Consider the following 19,284-nt stretch of genomic DNA (forward strand, 5'->3'; position numbering starts at 1 on the left):
ACATGGCTGTCCACGGAAATGCAAAACCAGAAGAATCTATAAGATGGCAAACATATGCAGCCTGTAGTTTTTATATATATATATATATATATATATATATATATATATATATATATATATATATATATATATATATATATATATATATATACACACACACACTTTATATACTGTATATATACAGTACAGACCAAAAGTTTGGACACACCTTTCTAATTCAATGGGTTTTCTTTATTTTCACGACTATTTATAAGGCAAGAAATCCCACTTATTAACCTGACAGGGCACCACCTATGAAGTGAAAACCATTTCAGGTGACGACCTCTTGAAGCTCATCAAGAAAATGCAGAGTGTGTGCAAAGCAGTAATCACAGCAAAAGGTTGCTACTTTGAAGAAACTAGAATATAAGGGGTATTTTCAGTTGTTTTACACTTTTTTGTTTAGTGCATATTTCCACATGTGTTATTCATAGTTTTGATGCCTTCAGTGTGAATCTACAATGTCAATAGTCATGAAAATAAAGGAAACTCATTGAATCTAAAGGTGTGTCCAAACTTTTGGTCTGTACTGTATATATATTAAAGCACTATATATAGATGATCACGCAGAAAGTGCTGAGAGTCTTCAGGTGCAAATGTCTGCAAAGAATGTCTCGAATTCAGGGTTTTAAAACGTGTCAGTGAGTTTAGGGTATGATTGTTGCTGGTAAACCTTGCATTTCGATAATGTTAACACCACTTACTGGGGTTGCTTCAGTGAGAAAGACAGATGGTGAGGGAGGAACTCCATGCTAGACACGATTTTCAAATAAACTAGATGCATGTTGCAGTGGAACCAAAGGTACCGTCGGTGGGCGCGTGTGGAAAGCATATAGCTGTAACGTCTTTTACTCTGATAGTTATTTTTCTAAAAACTCTGATATAATCTGTCTCCCTCCCCCCACCATTTACCCTCCCTTTGTGGTAAATATATAGCACAAAAATATAGGTGGTGAATGCTCCCCGAATATATATGCAATAGATTTACAGATCAGAAGATTCTGCAGCTGTAACAAACAAAGAAAGTAAGCACTCTCAGAGTGCAGAATCACGTGGAACGCTGTCCACAGCGTAGGGCCAAAACCCCGTCTTTCTAGACTTGTTTCTTAGTTTATGATTCCTGCCTACAAACCTGTTTCTGTCTGTCTGCCTGTAAACCCCCTGCTTTTATCTTGGAGTAAAGATAGATTGGAAAAAAAACAGGACATTTCTGTCCCGGTGTTAGTCTGTCTCTCCTTGCGAAATGTGCTTTAGTGCTGGAGCTTTCTATGTTTCCCAAAGTCATTTTTCTTCCTCCCCTTTTAGTCCATCAGAGTCCTCCGCTTTCGTTTAGCCTCTTTCTGATCAGAACCTCCTGGTAAAATCCCAGGATCAGGAACATCTTCTCCTCCAGGCCATATCCCGTCTGACCTGATCTGATTCATCTCGTATAAAGGAGGAGAGCTGAACTCTCTCTGTAGATTTCTTCAGGTCAGACAAGCTCTGATTGGTTGTGTTAGGATTGTAAAATCTCATCTCTTTTTTTTCTGCTAATGACTTACTCACTCTGCTTCCAGTTCAGTTAGAAGCTGTCTTCATCACGTTAGAGGCAGTTTATCCATTAGATGAGTCAGTCTCTCATCTCTTCTGTTAGTGCTAGCTTCACTTTAGACTCCTTGTAAGTTTCACTTTGCTCTAATCCCAGCTCAGTCAGGATTACAGCTTCCTCTCCAGGGATGCCCCATCCCTATCATCATCCCTCGCTGAGCGGATAGTCTCTTTTCAAAGCAACTTTTGCGTCTCTCTAGAAGAATTAGCCTTCTTAGGCTCCATGTAAGAAGAAAAAAAAATAACAGAGACCAGTAACACCAGTCTCTGCTTGTCACTGAGACTGGAGATGGTTCCGTTTGCTTGTGAGGTTGTATTCCCGTGGTATTCGCAACCAGTTAGTTGGCTTCAGCAATATTCTGCTGGTGTCAGTATTTTTTTTGACTGTAGGTTTATTTTCACAGTGTCCTCAATGACATATATCCTTTCTAGATAATGTCATAGGTTCTCCTCAGTTTCTGATGTGTGATTACAGCTGGAACACCTCTTCTTTGATCTCTAAATCTTTGCTTCAAGTAAAAATTGAGGTGACACACAGGGTCCAACCAGCAGGTCATGGCTTGCCCACACGCGTTGGTCTTAGAAACAGCGATCGAGGTTAAATACGAGCTCAAATGTTTTGCGTTTGTGTCTGGTTTAGAATTGGATCAGAAAGTTTCTATAACTTGCTCTGAGTTGGGGATAGAAATTGAGCTTTTTTTTGTCACCTTGCAGTCTTTTCTCTCACTAGATGCTGATAGCTTTAAGCAAACCGATGCTGGATTTTGGTTTCAGCTGGAGAGTTGTTCCTCTGCGTGGGCGAGGGGTGGGAGCTGGGATCTTTTCCAAACAGAAATGATCGGTTTGTTGGTTGGTTCTTGTTCACACCATGATGCTTGGCCTCGGTAAAGTTTGCTCTTTTCACCATCTTTGCACCAGTTGTGGTCCCATTAGAAATGTGAGTCATTAATTTTGACTGAGGACAGTCGCTCCTCAGACCATAGTGCAGACAGTATTTAAATTAGGATCAAATCTGACGGCCTTTCCCTCGACAGCTTTGGCATTGGTGTTGTACATGGGATTCTCGAAGGCAGCTTGGCCGTTGTTGTTTTCGTGCACCGAGCAGCCTGTGTACTGTGTTTTTGGAGTAGTTCTGCAAATATAAAGTAAAAAGAAACATAATTACAAGATAAAAGTGAAGGAGAGGGCAATATATACATATCTTTCACCAACTGTAATTGCAGGAATCTTCACTGCCGCCTTTACTTGTCTGGAACTACAATTATGTTCAAAATAAATAGAAGTTTGTCTTTTGGAGAAATGATATTTCACCATGGGAATTAATGTTACTGTTGGGTATAGTCAACAATCATGAGATGCATGCTGTTGATTCTGTGTAATTAAGTTGTTATTGCATGAGGTATGTTAAAAAATAGCAGTGTGGTGTCCTATTAGTAAGGCAATTTATTCGGTGAAAAAACGTCTCAAACAGGTGACAGTTTGTTAGGGAAGAACACATCAAAAACATTTATAGACCAGGAAATGACTGGCTGTTCAGGTAAAATAATCTTAAATGCTTAAAATGCAAACCAAAACCTGTCCAAATGAATCAAAGAATAGTCAAAATGGCAAAACATTAACTGTCTCAACCCCAATGTGACTGAAGGTTTTTAGCCACAAGCAAAATTGTTGATCATTTATCATAAGATTGTTAGTTTGGGTCTAGGGATCACAGATGAACAAACACTGAATTCCAGCAACACTACACCATGAAGAACGGTGCCATGGCACTGTGTTCTTACTATTGATTACATAACACAAATTAGTTTTCTCCATCTTGACTTATTTTAAAGAGTAAATGCGGTTCTCAACAAGACAATGAACACAAACACCACAAACAGTATCTTGGTTTCAAATCAACAGTTGAATAGAAAAGTTGTGGGCTGACTTCAAAAACTGCTGTGTCTAAAGCAAAAATAATTTTTCATAAATGTCCTAAGCAGCCAGCAGACAGTGATGAATGAAGCCAGTGAAGCACACAGGAGAAGAACCGTGTTGTGTTTCTTAGTAAGCTTAAAGAGATTCCAAGCAGCCCATCCAAAACTAATCCCTTCAGCAAGTTCTCCTTTTCTCAAACAGATATTAACAGCAGAACAGACGTTATCTGCATCTGTTAACAACCTCAACAACAGTCAGTTCTGCTTTAACCTTGCCTGGGAAAAATCCAATTTACCACTTTCTAAACAAGGATTGTGTTGCAGCAGACAGCGACTTAGCTGTCTCTTAGCACCTCAGCAATCAAACCACCGAGGCAGAGATTGTTCTCGCAAATTAGGCATCATCTTAAAATGTTAATGACGCCCTTGTGTTTTTTATTTTTATAGTCTTTTTTGAATAAAAGACAGAGGAAAAAGTAGTAAACTGACAGGAACATGTTCTTCAAAGGGATATGTGCAGGATTATTTATCTTGTTCGTCATCTTTTCTTTTTTCTTCTTGTATGGCCTACCTCTGCTTGTAGAGATAGAATCCAAAGCCAGTAAAGATCAGAGCGAAGAAAGGCACCAGAATAGCAATAGCCACAGAACTGCTGTTGGTACCAAGCTGTGGAGGTGTCGAGTTTTGACTCTCTGACATGTTCAGACCTGCAACAAATGAGAAAACTTTACTGTTGCTGTCCAAACTGTCTGGGTGACAAAATAAAATGACCTGGTGAAACTACAGGCTTTATTATCACAGAGAAAGAAAAAAAAAACATTGATGGTTGTTTGAAAGAAAGTCTAATCTGTTATTACTGTGCACAATAAAAAGTTTTCACATTTTGTTGACCACCGATTTTAATGTAAATTTTATTTTATGGCATTGCCCAACAAACAGTGCTGTATGAAGTAGAAGAAATGCAACCCTAGAGACAAGGAGGGCGTTAATTAGGGAGCTGCCATGGTCACCCATGATGACTCAGGAGGAGCTGCAGAGATCCACGACTCAGGTGAAAAAAACTGTGACCAAATGTGTATGCGACCACAGTCGCATACACATTTGGTGACATTTGCATGACAAGGTCAAACCTTTTGGATATGACCCAAAATCAACTGTGTGATTTTGCAAGGCACAGCATCTTTTGAAATAAATAGTTTTTTTTTCTCATTTTTGCAGTTCCTTATGGTTAAGATGACCATTATACTGAAAACCAGAGTTTTCAAAGTATGTAAGAAGACAGATGTCAAGAAGTGTTTCCACTATTTCTGACATTTAATGTTGACTACCAAAAATACTTAAGGCTCTATCTTTTGGTGCTTGTGAACCTAAAAGACAAGTACCCAGTCTCTGTAGTCCAAACTGTCCGTAGTCTTTCCCCTGAATGAAACCCTGGAACACGTAGGTAGATCCATCAGGCTCTGCTGATACCTGTGGAGAACACAGGACAGAAAGGTGAGTGATCACTTTCATACAGCAATGAATGTATAAATAATTGTAAGTGGATAAGTAACACGGTGTTTGTTCTAAAGGTAAAATCCTCCAAATATTACACAATAAATTGTACTTTTTACAAAAACAAGAAAAAAAAGTCAGTTATTTCTTAAATACAGATAATAAAATAAAATGACATACATATGCGTGCAGAGACAATTGTAGGACAAGTTTCATGTGTAAATTATAAAACGGTGCTTGTACTGACCAGTTCAAACGCACAATAGTTGGGTGTTGATAAATTTGGGGGTTAAAACAATAATCTTTCAAAACCATGGACCTATTTAATCATGTTTTTGTTGATCTTTGATAGATCCTAAATATATATTTAAATCACATTCTAGCAGAGTTGGACAAACCTCTGACAAAAATCAGTTAATCACGTTTCAAAGCACCAAATTAAAGCCCACTAAACACTATATGCCCCACCTTTCAGTTTCTATATAAATACATATATAAACGGGTAAATGTAGAGATGGTAAACTTACATATCCATCCATAGTCCAGGAGTCCTCCATGATCTTGGCTGGAGAGATGGCTGAATCTTTCAGTTGGCTTCCCTGGTTAATATAGTTCACCTGATACATCAGAAGTAAAAGCCTGGCCTCTGAAGCCTTGTAAACTCCTGAAAAGGCAAAAAAAAAATCCCCATGATTTATAACAGAAGATTTCACATCTTGCTTGTAAATCTTTAGATTGATCAGCACGTGTTTCTTTTTCCCTGGAGCATTAATGAAATCCGTGCACCTTCCCTGTTTATCTGCAGAGAGATGTTTTATACTGACATAAAAAGAGAACAACACCTCGGATACAGCTGTAAAATAAATTAACATTGATTAAAAAGAAATAGAGGAACCTGGTTGAATGTTGACAGCATATTTAGGCAAAAATGTGCACGTACAGTAATATCACACATCATTATTGTGATATATGCCATCAATAAGACAGGTTTAGAGGTGTTGGTTGGAATGTTTTTCATCTTAAGCAGAGATGCCTGTTTTCCCATAACTCTAGTCTTTATGCTAAGCAGTGCTGTGAATGTGTCAGCATATTTAGATTCCAGCTTTACTCTCAGCACGCAGACATGCAATTTATATTTAAAATGCTGAACAGCTGCCTTAATAGCACGACTTGGGGAAAACATTCGGATTTTAAGCAGCTGCAACTCGGGTACGGCGATGAAAGTGCAGCTTTAGCCGGTATTGATCTAAAGCTGTGCCTTTGAGCCACACGGCAGACAATAAAAGCATGATTGCAGCACGGATTTCAGACATAGTTCTTGTTGCTCCTCGCTACTTTTGGAACCAATTCGAGCTTCTACAAGATGTGTGTTATATTAGGGTCTCAAATCCGACTGGCACTATTAAGGGACTCGAAGAAGTATGCATGTGAGTGTGTATATTTGTATATGCGAGACACAACAATAATCCACCATTAAAAAGCGGCATGCATCCGTAAAAGTGTTGCTAGAAGGAGCTCGATACCGCATTTAATGTCTGAGAGTGTGTTTACTGTATTACCAATGAATCAATGCAGCAGCTATGTAGCACTGTAACATAAACTTGATGTATTACCATCACATATCCTCATCACAGTGTATAGATTCCCTTATGAAGGTATTCATGGAGTGCTTAGAGTTGAGCGATGATGCAACATGCCTGACAGGAGCAGTTCCAGGTTGCCGTTGCTGAGCGTCACGTTTACTCTCCCGGTCGTGGAGTTAAAGCTGGTGATGCTCAGCGTCATTGGCTGCTTCCTGCCCCGGTAATTGTAGGAACCCTTCCATATGTAGTTAGGAGCAAAAACATCATCTGGAACTACAACAGAAAAAAAAAAGATGAGGAGTTAGCTTAACAGTCCTTTCTTGTCAAACTGTTTTACTTCTAGTTCCTTTTTTAGAGCATTTGACTCAAACTTTTTATATAAAACCACCTTAGCCGTCTTACCTGTGGTTATTTCTATATTGCTCTTGGCCTTGGGGATCTGAACATCAAATAAGTCGAAATTCTCAATGTGTACTTCTATGCACATTATCGTGAACATAGCGCAACAAATTTGTACATTTTGGAAGTAGATTTTATTGTAATAAAAAGTAATCACCCTCCTGGGATTGAGAATGTTTCATATTCCTCTCACAGTCGATGAGGGGGGAAAACATTTACACATGTAAAGCAGTGTGGTATTTTAATGCACAATAAAGCTATGAAACTTTAAAGCTGTTTTAATGTAAGTAAAGTGAACTTTGAACCAGTTTTAGTGAAGCGTGAACTTGCAGGTCAGTAGTATGGGGAATGTGCCTCCTTCTACATGTCTCTCCAGTATTGCTTTGTCTCCTGTATTGATAGGTCTGTCCTTGTGCTGTTGTTTCCCTGCAGCTGGTGGTGCATTCTGGATGGGCCTTTGCAGAAGAGGTCATTTATTTTCTTTGGCCTCAGCCTCCCTGGAGCTTCTCCTCAGTTTAGTGGGCAGAGTTGCAAGTCTTTGTAGAACTGTGTCTATGTAGAATCACATCTTGCCTCCCGGTAAGATAAAAAAAAAAAAAAAAAAAAGTCTCATAGGAGCCAAATCTCAATTAACTACACAACATATGGAAAGTTGCTTTTGTCCTTTCCTCATTAAAGGGGGCTCATTTTTTTCAAATTTAAGTTCTCACCCTATGTCAAAACTTGAATGAAGTAACACAATCACATCTTAAGTGAAAAACAGTCTGGTTTAAGGTTGGGCAATAGCACTATAGTTGCAGCACTATTCGTAAAGAATTACATTAATTCTATATAAATACGCGGCATGGTCCTGTTTGTCAATCTGTCCAAGGCATTTGAGTCTGTTGATCATGAGCAAACTCAATGAAACTGGGTTTGATCAGTGCTTAAGGTTGCTTGTTGATTTTCCATGTGCATTTAGCATTAAACACGCTACAGAAACAGCAGCTAATAAAACTATAACAAAGAGGAAAGCAAGATCCTTACAAAAGTTTGTCTTCCTTTTGTAAAGTTAGATAAAAAAAAAAATATTAAGAACTAGGAAGAAGTGTGTTAAAGCATTGTCAAATCGACAAAAAGGCAAGAAAAAAACCATGTGGTGCAACACTGAGTAGAGTGAAAAGGAGCACAGCAGAATCTATTGAACCATACACTAAAACCAGACTGGAACAGAAGAAATTAGGATGGATATGAGTAAAGGAAAATGGTACTCTTTCAGTGCTGACTGGATGGGCACATGTACAGCAGAGACAGATGGACATGCAGACAAGTGGATAAGTAGATGGATTGATAAACATACTGACAGAGGGATGGACTGAAAGAACTGACCGTTAAGTTTTGGGCTGGGTGTTCCTGGTAATGGTTTCACAGGTTTCTTCTTCTCTCCAGCTACACATTCACAAGACAGAGACAAAATATTCAGGCAAACTATCAAGTCATGAATTTTAAAAAAAATGGTTATGCCGAATTTACAGATATTTTCATTGATGTCCATAAATCTTGTTTGTTTGTTTTTTTCCTAGGAAAAAGCATTCCACATTAGAATTCAGGGCCAGTCACTCTTAGTCACACATGTGCATAATGAGCGAGGAGCATTTTGAAAAGGGTCAGACAAAATAAACCTCTTTAATGAGCAATTCACAAGCGGAGCAATGCAAACAGAGTTCACGACCGATAATTGTTGTGTATACTGGACCCATTTAAAAAGCAGCTGAAAGGCCTGAGCTCTGATGGCTGAGAGCAGCCGGGATCATCCTTTCAAGATGCAGACATTGTTTTCAATGAGGGGGGAAAAAACAAGCTATAGAGAATGGCCTGTGTTCTGGAATCTCAATTCGGATCAGAGTGCGCCTCACTTTTAAAAAAGATCTTCAGGGCAACAACAGGGTGATTGCCTTGGTGGATTGATTAAAAAAAGAATAAGAAAAATGCAGCTTTTTCAAGAGCTTGTAGACATTTTGCTTTATCCTCATTTCTTGACTGGTGGCAGATACGTTTTAAAAAGGCTACTGTTTTCAGTCAATTAAAAATTAAGCACAGAATGTTGGTTTTGAGAAGTCATTCATCCACAAAATACCTGCAATTTTGAAATTTAAAAGCCCCAAAACTAAAAGTTAAGCATTATACTGTTACCTTCAACTTTGCTATGTGTGATGCTTCCAATGAAACATGATGTTCCTTAGACATTTTCATGCCCAAATTCAATACTTTTCCATACTCAGATTTCCAGAGTCCTTGTTCCTATTTATTTGTTTACTGTGTTTACATACAACCTGCCGACCTTGCAAAGGGACAAAACACAGATGATATACTGTATATATATATATATATATATATATATATATATATATATATATATATATATATATATATATATATATATATATAAGGATTTTATATTAAATCCTTTACCCTCTATCCCGTACACCATCTGTCCACCCCACCAGTAAATATCACCCGACTCCAGATGGTTGATACAGGGGCTCCTTGAGCTAGACACATTCAAATGCTCCTCTCTCTTTACTCAAAAGAATCAGCTCAGCATAGGACAATAAAGTAAATGCATTTAATGCTGATAGGCCACTGAGACGCAGAGAAGTGAATCACACACCTCTACATATTGGCATCTTTCCCGTCCAAGTGCCATCGCTCTTGCAGACTCGGTGCTCAGAGCCGCCCGCCAGGAAGTACCCACGCTGACAGCTGTACACCAAGGTGTAGCCAAATCCAGGAAGATCCATCCCCACCACTTCCACATGGAGCGGGCTCTCCGGCTGCTTACAAGCATGGGCTGCAGGTACAAAACATGATTTTTTTTTCTCTTTAATGAGGGTCTGTAAAGGCTTAGAGTGGACAGATAAAGAGCCAACGTATGTGTTTCTTTACGTATGCATTCAGGTTGTGTCCCAGTCCATGTCAGATCGGGTTGGCAGGTTCTGGATGACGATCCCTGAAGCAAATGACCCGACTGGCATTGAAATGACACCACACTCCCCACCTGAGCACAAAAAGACAGACAGCAAAACATAAAAACAACGAAATACGAGCAGTGTTTTGTTTGGCTGCAGTGCGAAGGTACCCTCAGGAGAGCTGACACTGTGAGCAATGTCTCTAGTTTATTTAAGGAGGGACAGACTGAGTTATGCTGGTAAGTACTACTTAAAGTGCCTTGTAAAAGTCTCCTTTCCCTTTTTCACATGTTTCACTTTACAACCTCAAACTTCGTTGTATTTCACTGGGATTTTATGTGGATGGAATAACACAAAGCAGTGCTCAACTAAAAAAGTAAAGTTGAATGAAAATAACGTGGTTTTAAAACACGTGTAACAAATACAAGTTTGAATAGAGTGATCTGATTAATATTTAATCTGTGTGCCATTTAATCTCAGGATAAATGCAGCTGTTTTGTGAAGACCTCAAAGGTTTTAGTGAACAAACAGCATCATGAAGGCCAAAGAACATAACAGAACGGGGAAAAAGAACACTGTTCGGCAAAATGTAAAGACTGTTTTGCACTTTGCCCTAAGCAATGTATTGTATGCAGCCAAACTGTGGAAGGAGGTAAAGAAAAACTAGCACAATTCGTTATCAGTCAGAAGCATGCTTCCGGCGCTGAGTGAGAAGGCAGCACGTTCCAGCAGTTCTCCATCTTGAATTTCTCCATTGTGGGCATTTCTATTCTGAACACACCATCCCCACTGGGAAACATAGTGGTGGCAGCATCGTGATTTAAGGATGTTTTTCTTCAGTAGGGACAGGAAAACTGGTTATAGCTGGGTTTTTTTTTAAGTATAGAACATTTCTGGAAGGAAGACCTGAGACTGGGATGTAGCTTCTCTTTGCAAGTGGACAAGAATCCTAAACAGAATAGTCATGTGTTAGAACTGTCCAGTCAAAGTCCAAGTGAAATAACAACCGCAAACCTATTGAATTGGTGAAAACTGATATTTAAAGATGTTCTCCTTCCATTCTGTGTTTGGATTTATTTTGCAAAGAAAAAGGGTAAAAATTGAGTCTCAAAGCTGTTAGATCTACGCCAAAAAACTTGAAGCCAAACTTGCAAAAGCGGTTTAACTTTTCCTTACACTTCATAACTATGCACGACTACTACTACACATCACATAACATTCCATGACAAATTCATTTTCCACATCATTTCAGCCAATCCAAATTGAGAATTTATACACACTAAACATAAAAAAAAAACTTTAATTGTGCAATTTGTTACCACTAACAAAACACACAAAAACTACATTTGACTTGCAAATCAAAAAATAAAACTGCCACTATTCATATATTAAATCAACTAGTTGGGCATGGTGGTGAGTTTGGAGTTGGCTTGTCAGGGCAGATAATTTACCTTAAAACCAAAGGTCCGGTTCAGGGAGCCATAGCGAGGCGTTCCCGGGTTATCGCAGCTGGTTTTAGTTGGTTCTGCAAAGGAAAGTGTACAGTGTGAACAGACACACATAGAAAAGAACAAATCCAGGAGAAAGATAAATTAACTGCAACATTTTTAAATCCTCTCCTTAAACCTCTCCGTTTCTCTCCCCTGTTGTCATGGTAACAGGCAGCTGTTAGCGCCGTCGGGCCAGCAGGGGGCAGTAGTGCATCATGAGAAAACGAAGGGAGGCCTTTTCTGCCTGTGACAGCGCGCGTGTGTGGCAGGGTCATCAGCATGTAGAGCACATCCTGACGCAGAGCTCGATTCAATACAGCTTCCAAAATGACAGATTCACTCTCAGCCTTCGTCTTCCTGTACTTCTCTATCCGCTCTCCTTTTTCCTCAGTCTGTTTTTTTTTTTTTTGTCCTCCTTCTCTCTCTTCTTTGTAACCGCTCTTTTCCTGTTTCTATGCCACTATCTCCGTCTCTGCTTCCCCTCCACCCCCATTGCCTTGTCTGTCTTATTTAAAGAGCAGGCTGCTTTGCCTCAAAACTCATTCTGGTTCAGTCACATCGTAATACACATCACACTCTAACATACAGCTGCAATCACACACTAATAAATCACCGCTGCACACATGCGCCTAACACTCAGCACTCCTTTTTGAACACATTTCCACCAGGAAAAAAAAGCAGCAGCAGCAGCAGCAGAGGGAATCACGCTGTATTTGTGTGTGCTCGCTCACGAATGAGCAACAGTGTCAAACTTGTAAACTAATTACGTAAGCCGAAAGGTTTCGTCTTTTCCCAGAAGTCAAAGATTGAGTCCTTACATCTGCACTTCACAGGCAGCCTCCTATTTTTAGATCATCAATTTTACAGGCAACATTAGACTTTACTGCAGCTGTAAAAGTGTTTGATCCCCAGCACATCTTATCAGTGGCTAGGAGGGAAGTTAGAAGTCTGTTCCTGCAACAAAAACCTTAAACTGATCACAACTCATTTTTATACTCGCTTGCTTTGAATCAGATGCGTGTCTGTGAGGTGGTCCGTCGTAAAAATAAAATACATTGGAAACATGCTCAGTATCTGCTGTGGTCTTCTACTTCTAATTCATGGTCAGCGGCAGCTTGTTTGAAGCTGGATGTGGGGTAGCGTTTTACTCAGTGCTCAAAGTCACAGCCTGTACCGCCGTTGCCTCACTTGTAAGCAAACACTTTTGGTGTGGTTTCTTTAAAAGGGAACTCCTAGATCCCTGCTGAAATGAACTAAAAACTTCCCTTAAACTATTCTCAGATACAAAGCCTTGAGTTCTCAGGTACTATGTGCTGGATAGGACATTACAAAGCATGCTGAAAAAGTCTTCAAACACTCAGAGCTCCTTTATTCCTTGTCCCATTCTGTTTGTTCACCATCCAGATTTCATAGGAACATGGTTATAAGAAAAAGTAAAGCATGCAAATTTCTATTTCCAAAAACACTCAGATTTCAGAAATACTTTAATCAAATTCCCATCCTTTTCCCAGACTGCGTTGGAACCGGGTACATTTCCTTTTTTTTTTCTTGCATTGTCACATGCGTGGGTACAAGAACTAAAGCACAGATGTACACATTCAATGCAGCAAAAGGACCTGACCGTAGATGAACAGCCTATTTTCATGTGTTGTCATCAAATCAACATATAGGCTGGTTTTTTTCCCCCCACTCCCCACACAAACCGGTTTTGATACATTTCATTCAGAAGATCAAGTGCCAAGCGGCTCAGTCAAGAGCATACAGATGTGCAATTTGTTAGTGACAATGACTTGTGAAATAGCATGCTGCCATAATATTCAATCTGCACACTCGCAAATGACCTTTGTGAAACAGTCCGCTGGAGTGCTTTTAGTGAGTCGCGGTGCAGCTGGAAAAAGGGGGCAGCCAATTTACGAGCTAAAGATGCATACATGAAATGGCTGTGATTACGCATTCACGAGGCTTTAAAAAGTTTTACTGCCTAACAAAAATATTGATCCCAGTGAATGAAAAAAATAAATAAATGGCGTTTTATTAAGAAAAGTTGCCAATCTAAAAAAAAAACATTACACTTGATCTCTCTTTGAAGGAATCCGTCAAGGCTCCTGCTGAAGGTTGCGTTTTCATTAGCAGGAATCTCTGAGAAGAGCTTCCACTCGCTATTTGTTATGATTTCAATAAAACTTTTACTTTCACGGAGCAGAAATTGCTCAGTGAAAACAGACCCACATATAGACTAAAACGTGGCTGTTGCCTGTGTAATAATGGGTACGTAACGGTGATAATTAGGCACTGGCGCTAATTAACTGGTGGCACAAACGACGTGTGTCTGATAGGTTCCACACCGACAGGGGAGTGAACAGACTGAAAATTAGCAGAAAAAATAACAACAAAGCAAGACTGTTCAGCCACAGAAGTCTGAAATAATTTTGTGTGAGTGTGCCGTAGCATAAACAATAGGCAAGCACACGTACCGCAAAGGGACGGCATTAAACACTCGTTTGTATTACTGCGCTGTGATATGTTATTTAAAGCAAGATATTTACTCTACAAGAACAACCTCTCTGGAAATCTGTCTCTGAAGTATGGTGCCTTTTAATTTCATCCCAGACTTTGAAGTGGGGAGGACCCCCCTGCCTGACGAAGCTCTGCTGGGCTCCAGCTCGTACAGAGATGAATGAATGATGACGAATGACTCACAAAGTCTAGAAGAGCAATAACTTGAATCATAAATCCATAGATAGAAACATTTTTAAAAACACCCATTGTACTAATACAATGTTTTTTAAAACAAAGAGTTGGAAATTTACTTAGAAGAATTAATAGAAATGCTGTCTGTTCTGTTCAGAGGTTTACATGCACTCAACATGGACATTAATGTAATTTATTTATACTATTGTTTTTCAGGATGCGCTGAATTATACTGTGAATTTCTCATCAACCCCAGATGGATGCAAAAGTTAGGTTAGTTATCCTGTTGTAACATTCTGTCACGTCCAATTTTCAACCGCCTGGCTGCTGATCTGAGGTTTCTTCCCCTCTGCAATGTACCAATACCTCTGGCAGTGAACCAGAGCACAGCAGGCTGCTACCATCACGCTCGCTAGATAGTGTAGTGTTCTTAGGTCTCATCTTGACTACTAGACGTGTTCTTCCTGGCAAAGTGGAGAAAACAGTTCAATCTTTGTCTCGTCTGATCATGAAACACTTTCTCCAAAAAGGCACTCGGCTTGTCCAAGTGGGCAGCTGCAAATTTGATTCACTCTTGAAGGTGTTGATTTTTTAGCAGGGGGTTCTGTCTTGGTTGGCCCCCACTGAGCCTGTGTCGATGTCAAACTTGCTGATTTTTCAGCGTCTTCGAGTTTATAATGGGACTTGGTCTTTGCGCTTCCTGCTTTGTTCCTGCATATCATGACTAATTTCCTTTCAGATGAGAGTAACCATTTGGGATGGATAGTTCAATTAATTAAGACTACCTACTAGTATTCAGGTGGTAACATCATGCTGTTGGTGTCATAATCACATTCACCTGTTGCCACTTTAGTACACAGGATTATGCTACAAGCTTGTTGATGGCTTAACAAAACAAAATATTTCTTTGCATACTGCTAAGCGACATTTATCTAAATATTAGATGTGGAGTATGCATATCTCAAAACGTGCATCCAATTTTGACGTTCTGCAAAAATTCCACAATAAATTCACATTTTTACAAACACTTTGCTCTTTTATTTTTAAAATAAAAAAACGGTAACTTCAAGGATCTTACAATTTTAAAAGGTTTTCCTATTTATAACTTGTGTTGACGTGGACCAGTGTTTCTTGTTTTTACACATTAATGCACTATATATTACACTGCAGGAGGTTCTGGATGAATCATCTTCTCTTAATTAGAACAGCCTGTGAGTGCCAGATGAGGCTTTCTGCTCCATCATAATGATCGCCGTGTCTCTTTTTATATTCCTGCTACGTCTTTCACCTATCTACTGTATTGGCAGCTGACTGAAAAGTGAAACGCACTCCAGTTGAAAATAGTAGGAAGAATTCAGTCACAAATCCTCACTCGTCATAAACTCTGGATAACTACCAGCTCCAGTCCAGCCTGAGTTCAAGCTAAGATTGTACAGGCTTGAGAGACACATTGCTGGTGTCTCTATTTATTAATGCAATACAGAACTGTTTAGATATATTATTACCATTTTAAAAGTAAGTTTTGCTTGGCTTATAAATTACTTGTACATCGACTGCTGTAAAGGTTGTGCGGTGTTTCGGAACGACCAGACACAAAATCATTTAGACGTAAAATACTAATTATTTCAATATAGATTGATGGAGTTTACACTAAATGGTTAAAGAGATAGGCTGCACAGTGGCGCAGTTGGTAGCACTGTTGCCTCGCAGCAATAAGGTCCTGGGTTCGATTCCCGGCCCGGGGTCTTTCTGCATGGAGTTTGCATGTTCTTACTGTGAATGCTCTCTGGGTACTCCGGCTTCCTCCCACAGTCCAAAACCATGACTGTTAGGTTAATTAGTCTCTCTAAATTTTCCCTAATAATGTGAGTGTGTGTGTGCATGGTTGTGTGTCCTGTCTGTCTCTGTGTTGCCCTGCGACAGACTGGCGACCTGTCCTGTCTCGCCCAGAACGTTAGCTGGAGATAGGCACCAGCACCTCCCTTGTCCCATCTAAGGGACACCCTTGTCCCATATATCAGGGGACAAGGGTGTCCCATATAAGGGACAAGGGTGTATAGAAAATGGATGGATGGTCAAAGAGATTAACAAAAATATTCGTACAGGTGAGTAAAGTCTCAGGAAAATTTACATATTTTCTTAATTTTTCCTTCAAGATCAAGTTCTCTCACAAAAATAACTGTTTTGACTTAAAGTTTGAACAAGACTTGCAATAATTTTATGGTTGCTTGGTGACCCAGTTGTGCAAATTACCGATGCAACGTGGTTGAGTTCCACTCCAGGTGCCGTCATTCTCACAAAGTCTGGTTGCTGTGCCGACCAGTATCAGAGGTGGAGAACAGCTGAAGGACACTTCGGATTGATAAATGAAACTCCGACCCTCTCTGAAACCACCGACTGGTGTGCCTGGGTCGCCACAGAACTTGGCTGCAAATGCAAAGATGCAAGCACAAATTTCATAGTATTGGTGTCAGGAGTTCAAAAGACCGGTGCTTGAAATTTGCCAGCAAAGTGCGTGAATGAGATGTAATTCTTACGTAGGCACTGCGGAAGCATGCCGCTCCAGGTGCCATTGGATACGCAGGTCAGGATGGCCGGGAATGAGAGTTCGTACCCTGGTGAGCAACTGTAGCTCACACTACTGCCCCATTCGAAGTCACTGCCCTGCAGTACGCCGTTGCTGATGGCAGGGGGAGTCAAGCAGGTCACCGCTGGGAAATAAAAAGATCAGTAAAGACCGTCAAGCTGAAATATTTCACTGAAGCCACATAAAGAGATATAATTTATTTATTGCTAAAAAGCCTTTTGAGATGTTTTTAAGGTGTTTGACTTAAAAGGCTTACCTGTACATATGGGCATGTTTCCACCCCATGTCCCATTCTGGGTGCACATCCTCATAGGCGACCCATCCTCCTCCATCCTGTAACCCGGCTGGCACTGAAAGGAAACGTTCTGTCCGATAGTGAAATCCTCACCGTAGCGAAGGCCGTTAGCTGGGATGCCAGGATCCCCGCAGTTTATCACTGTGGGAGAGGGCAAACATAGCGTTGACATAAAACACAATGACACATTGAAATTTTACCTCTGAGCGAGTCACGGAAAGAGATACTTTCATGCCAAACAACCAAAAATCCTCAAAATCTTCAAAGCATGAAAGAAACAGAAATTGTAATGGAACCACTGCTTTTAAGCAAATGAAAAAAGTGTTTTGAATTATGCCAGCAAAAATAAATCTGCACTTTTCTTCCTTTTCAATTTAACCAGATAAAAAACCCATTGACATTAAGACCTCTTTCACAAGGGTAACCAGGCCAAGAAAGGCAGCAGCACACGTCTTGGTGGACAACAAAGATAGACAACAATAACAAAATATAAAACATAAAAAGCACAGAAAGTGTAAACAATCTCAATATTTCTTGTGGGATAAGTCAACATAGTTGTGTTATAGCATTTATAATTCTATTTGTATTGATAACAAAGAATTATTTGATTAGTTTCTAACGTGAGCAAATAGCAACAACCTCCTAAACAACAAAACCAGGAAAATCCAAGCAAATATTTTTGATAAAATCACTGTAACTATTTATTGTAACTATTAGTTTTTCCACTAAATACATTTTAATAATACATTTCATATCCCTTTATGGGCTGCATATTATCTAAATGTGCAGCTCATAAAGGGAGCTGGGAAATGATGGCTGTGGTTGTCCTGGGATGGTTTTAAGGAGTATTAGAATTCCCCAGACAGTACTTTTAGGCCACTGTCCTTCATAGTCTAATAGGCAGTTTTACTGCTTTTAAACCCACCCCACATTCTGTCATGCCTCTTAATAGATGCGGTGTAATCTACTGTAAAAGCCAGCCATTTTCCCTTTAAGAAAGACATTCTTATAAACTGTCTGTACTTCCAGGAAGCCCCGATTCTAGATTTAGGCTCCTCAGCACTTCTGTGTCTTTGTCCTTTTATCCCGCCCCGCTGGATATTTCATGGCTTATTTCTTTACATAAATGCATTAAAAGTCAGAAATGTCAGTAGAAATTGGGAACCATAAAGATCATACCAGATTTCCCTCAGTAAAAAAGTCCTTTTTCGGACACAATTAATATCTGCTAACTCTTCTAGGAGTGTGTATTGGGTCCATTTATTGCATATATCTTTTTTTTATCGCCCCGCAAGAGGTCTTTTTGTGGGCTCTAGTGTCCCTTTTTCAAAGTAGGCTGACAGGAAAGGGGGGAAGACATGCGGTAAACGTCGTCGGGCCCGGGAGTCAAACCCGCGACAGCCACGTCGAGGCTACGTTTTGCCTAAATGTGGGTCGCGTTAACCCCTCCGCCACCACGGCACGCCCTATTGCATATATCTTTGAATGCTTTGCAAGCAAGCACAACAGAAACGTGGAGCTCTGATTAACACTCACTCAAGTAAGGCTTTGGTCATATTTCACACAGGAAGAGACTTTTATATTTTATGGTTATTTACTCTGTTGGGGTTTTCCCTCTGGGTTCAAAAAGCAAATTAGCCAAAGTAAACAACGATCAAGGTTATTCATGCCATGCGATAAAATGAGAAGCAGGAGCATAAATATTTGAGCTTTATTTCATTATTCAGACCTTATAGTGTTGCAGTGTAATTTCAAACTGGGCATGAAGCAGTCACAAAAGACTGTGGAGAACAACTCATACAGTGATCCACGTAAGCAGTTTGGAAATGTTAACGGCTTAATTGCAGCTAACTGTATTGCATAAATTATAGTTTAGACTGCATAATCAGCTGCAAACTCTTTTACATACAGCTGAGGCTATGCTAAAACGGCCAGCAGTAAAGGTGCAGATCAGATTCTTTTGCTAGCCATCTACATTTTATACTTTTAGTAAAAATGACTCTCATGGTCATTTTTTTACTTTTAGTAAAAAATGTAAAATGCTTCTCTTTTCAAAACTTCTGTCTAGGTCTTCGGACGACATTCATGTTTGTGAAGAGGCTCTGATTAATGTCTGGAACCTTGAGGGGAGATGCCAGCTCATATAGCGGTAATTGAAAGTAGCACTTGACATTTTGATTAAAATCTTTTTCAGTTACATCATTAATGTATCGATCAGCGCCACTGCTGCTTTCAACTCAGAATCCACACATAGA

The 19,284-nt window shown here is 39.7% G+C and overlaps 1 protein-coding gene across 8 annotated transcripts in view; it reads right to left on the reverse strand.

The window, feature by feature from the left end:
* Positions 1 to 510: 510 nt before the first annotated feature.
* The window catches only part of LOC102226981 (CUB and sushi domain-containing protein 3), a 392,616-nt gene continuing 373,842 nt past the window's right edge, over positions 511 to 19,284 (reverse strand). For all 8 annotated transcript variants that reach the window (XM_023345230.1, XM_023345235.1, XM_023345233.1 and 5 more), the window contains 12 exons: positions 16,991 to 17,170; positions 16,685 to 16,858; positions 16,401 to 16,574; positions 11,418 to 11,491; positions 9,944 to 10,055; positions 9,669 to 9,848; positions 8,387 to 8,446; positions 6,734 to 6,892; positions 5,564 to 5,700; positions 4,925 to 5,012; positions 4,114 to 4,249; positions 511 to 2,758 (listed from right to left, as the gene is read on the reverse strand). In XM_023345230.1, the coding sequence (XP_023200998.1) occupies positions 2,599 to 2,758; positions 4,114 to 4,249; positions 4,925 to 5,012; positions 5,564 to 5,700; positions 6,734 to 6,892; positions 8,387 to 8,446; positions 9,669 to 9,848; positions 9,944 to 10,055; positions 11,418 to 11,491; positions 16,401 to 16,574; positions 16,685 to 16,858; positions 16,991 to 17,170 (1,634 nt within the window). In that variant the 3' untranslated portion in view covers positions 511 to 2,598. The remainder of the gene's footprint in view (positions 2,759 to 4,113; positions 4,250 to 4,924; positions 5,013 to 5,563; positions 5,701 to 6,733; positions 6,893 to 8,386; positions 8,447 to 9,668; positions 9,849 to 9,943; positions 10,056 to 11,417; positions 11,492 to 16,400; positions 16,575 to 16,684; positions 16,859 to 16,990; positions 17,171 to 19,284) is intronic.

The sequence above is a fragment of the Xiphophorus maculatus genome, chromosome 13, assembly GCF_002775205.1.
Source record: "Xiphophorus maculatus strain JP 163 A chromosome 13, X_maculatus-5.0-male, whole genome shotgun sequence".
NCBI classification, from domain to species: Eukaryota; Metazoa; Chordata; class Actinopteri; order Cyprinodontiformes; family Poeciliidae; genus Xiphophorus; species Xiphophorus maculatus.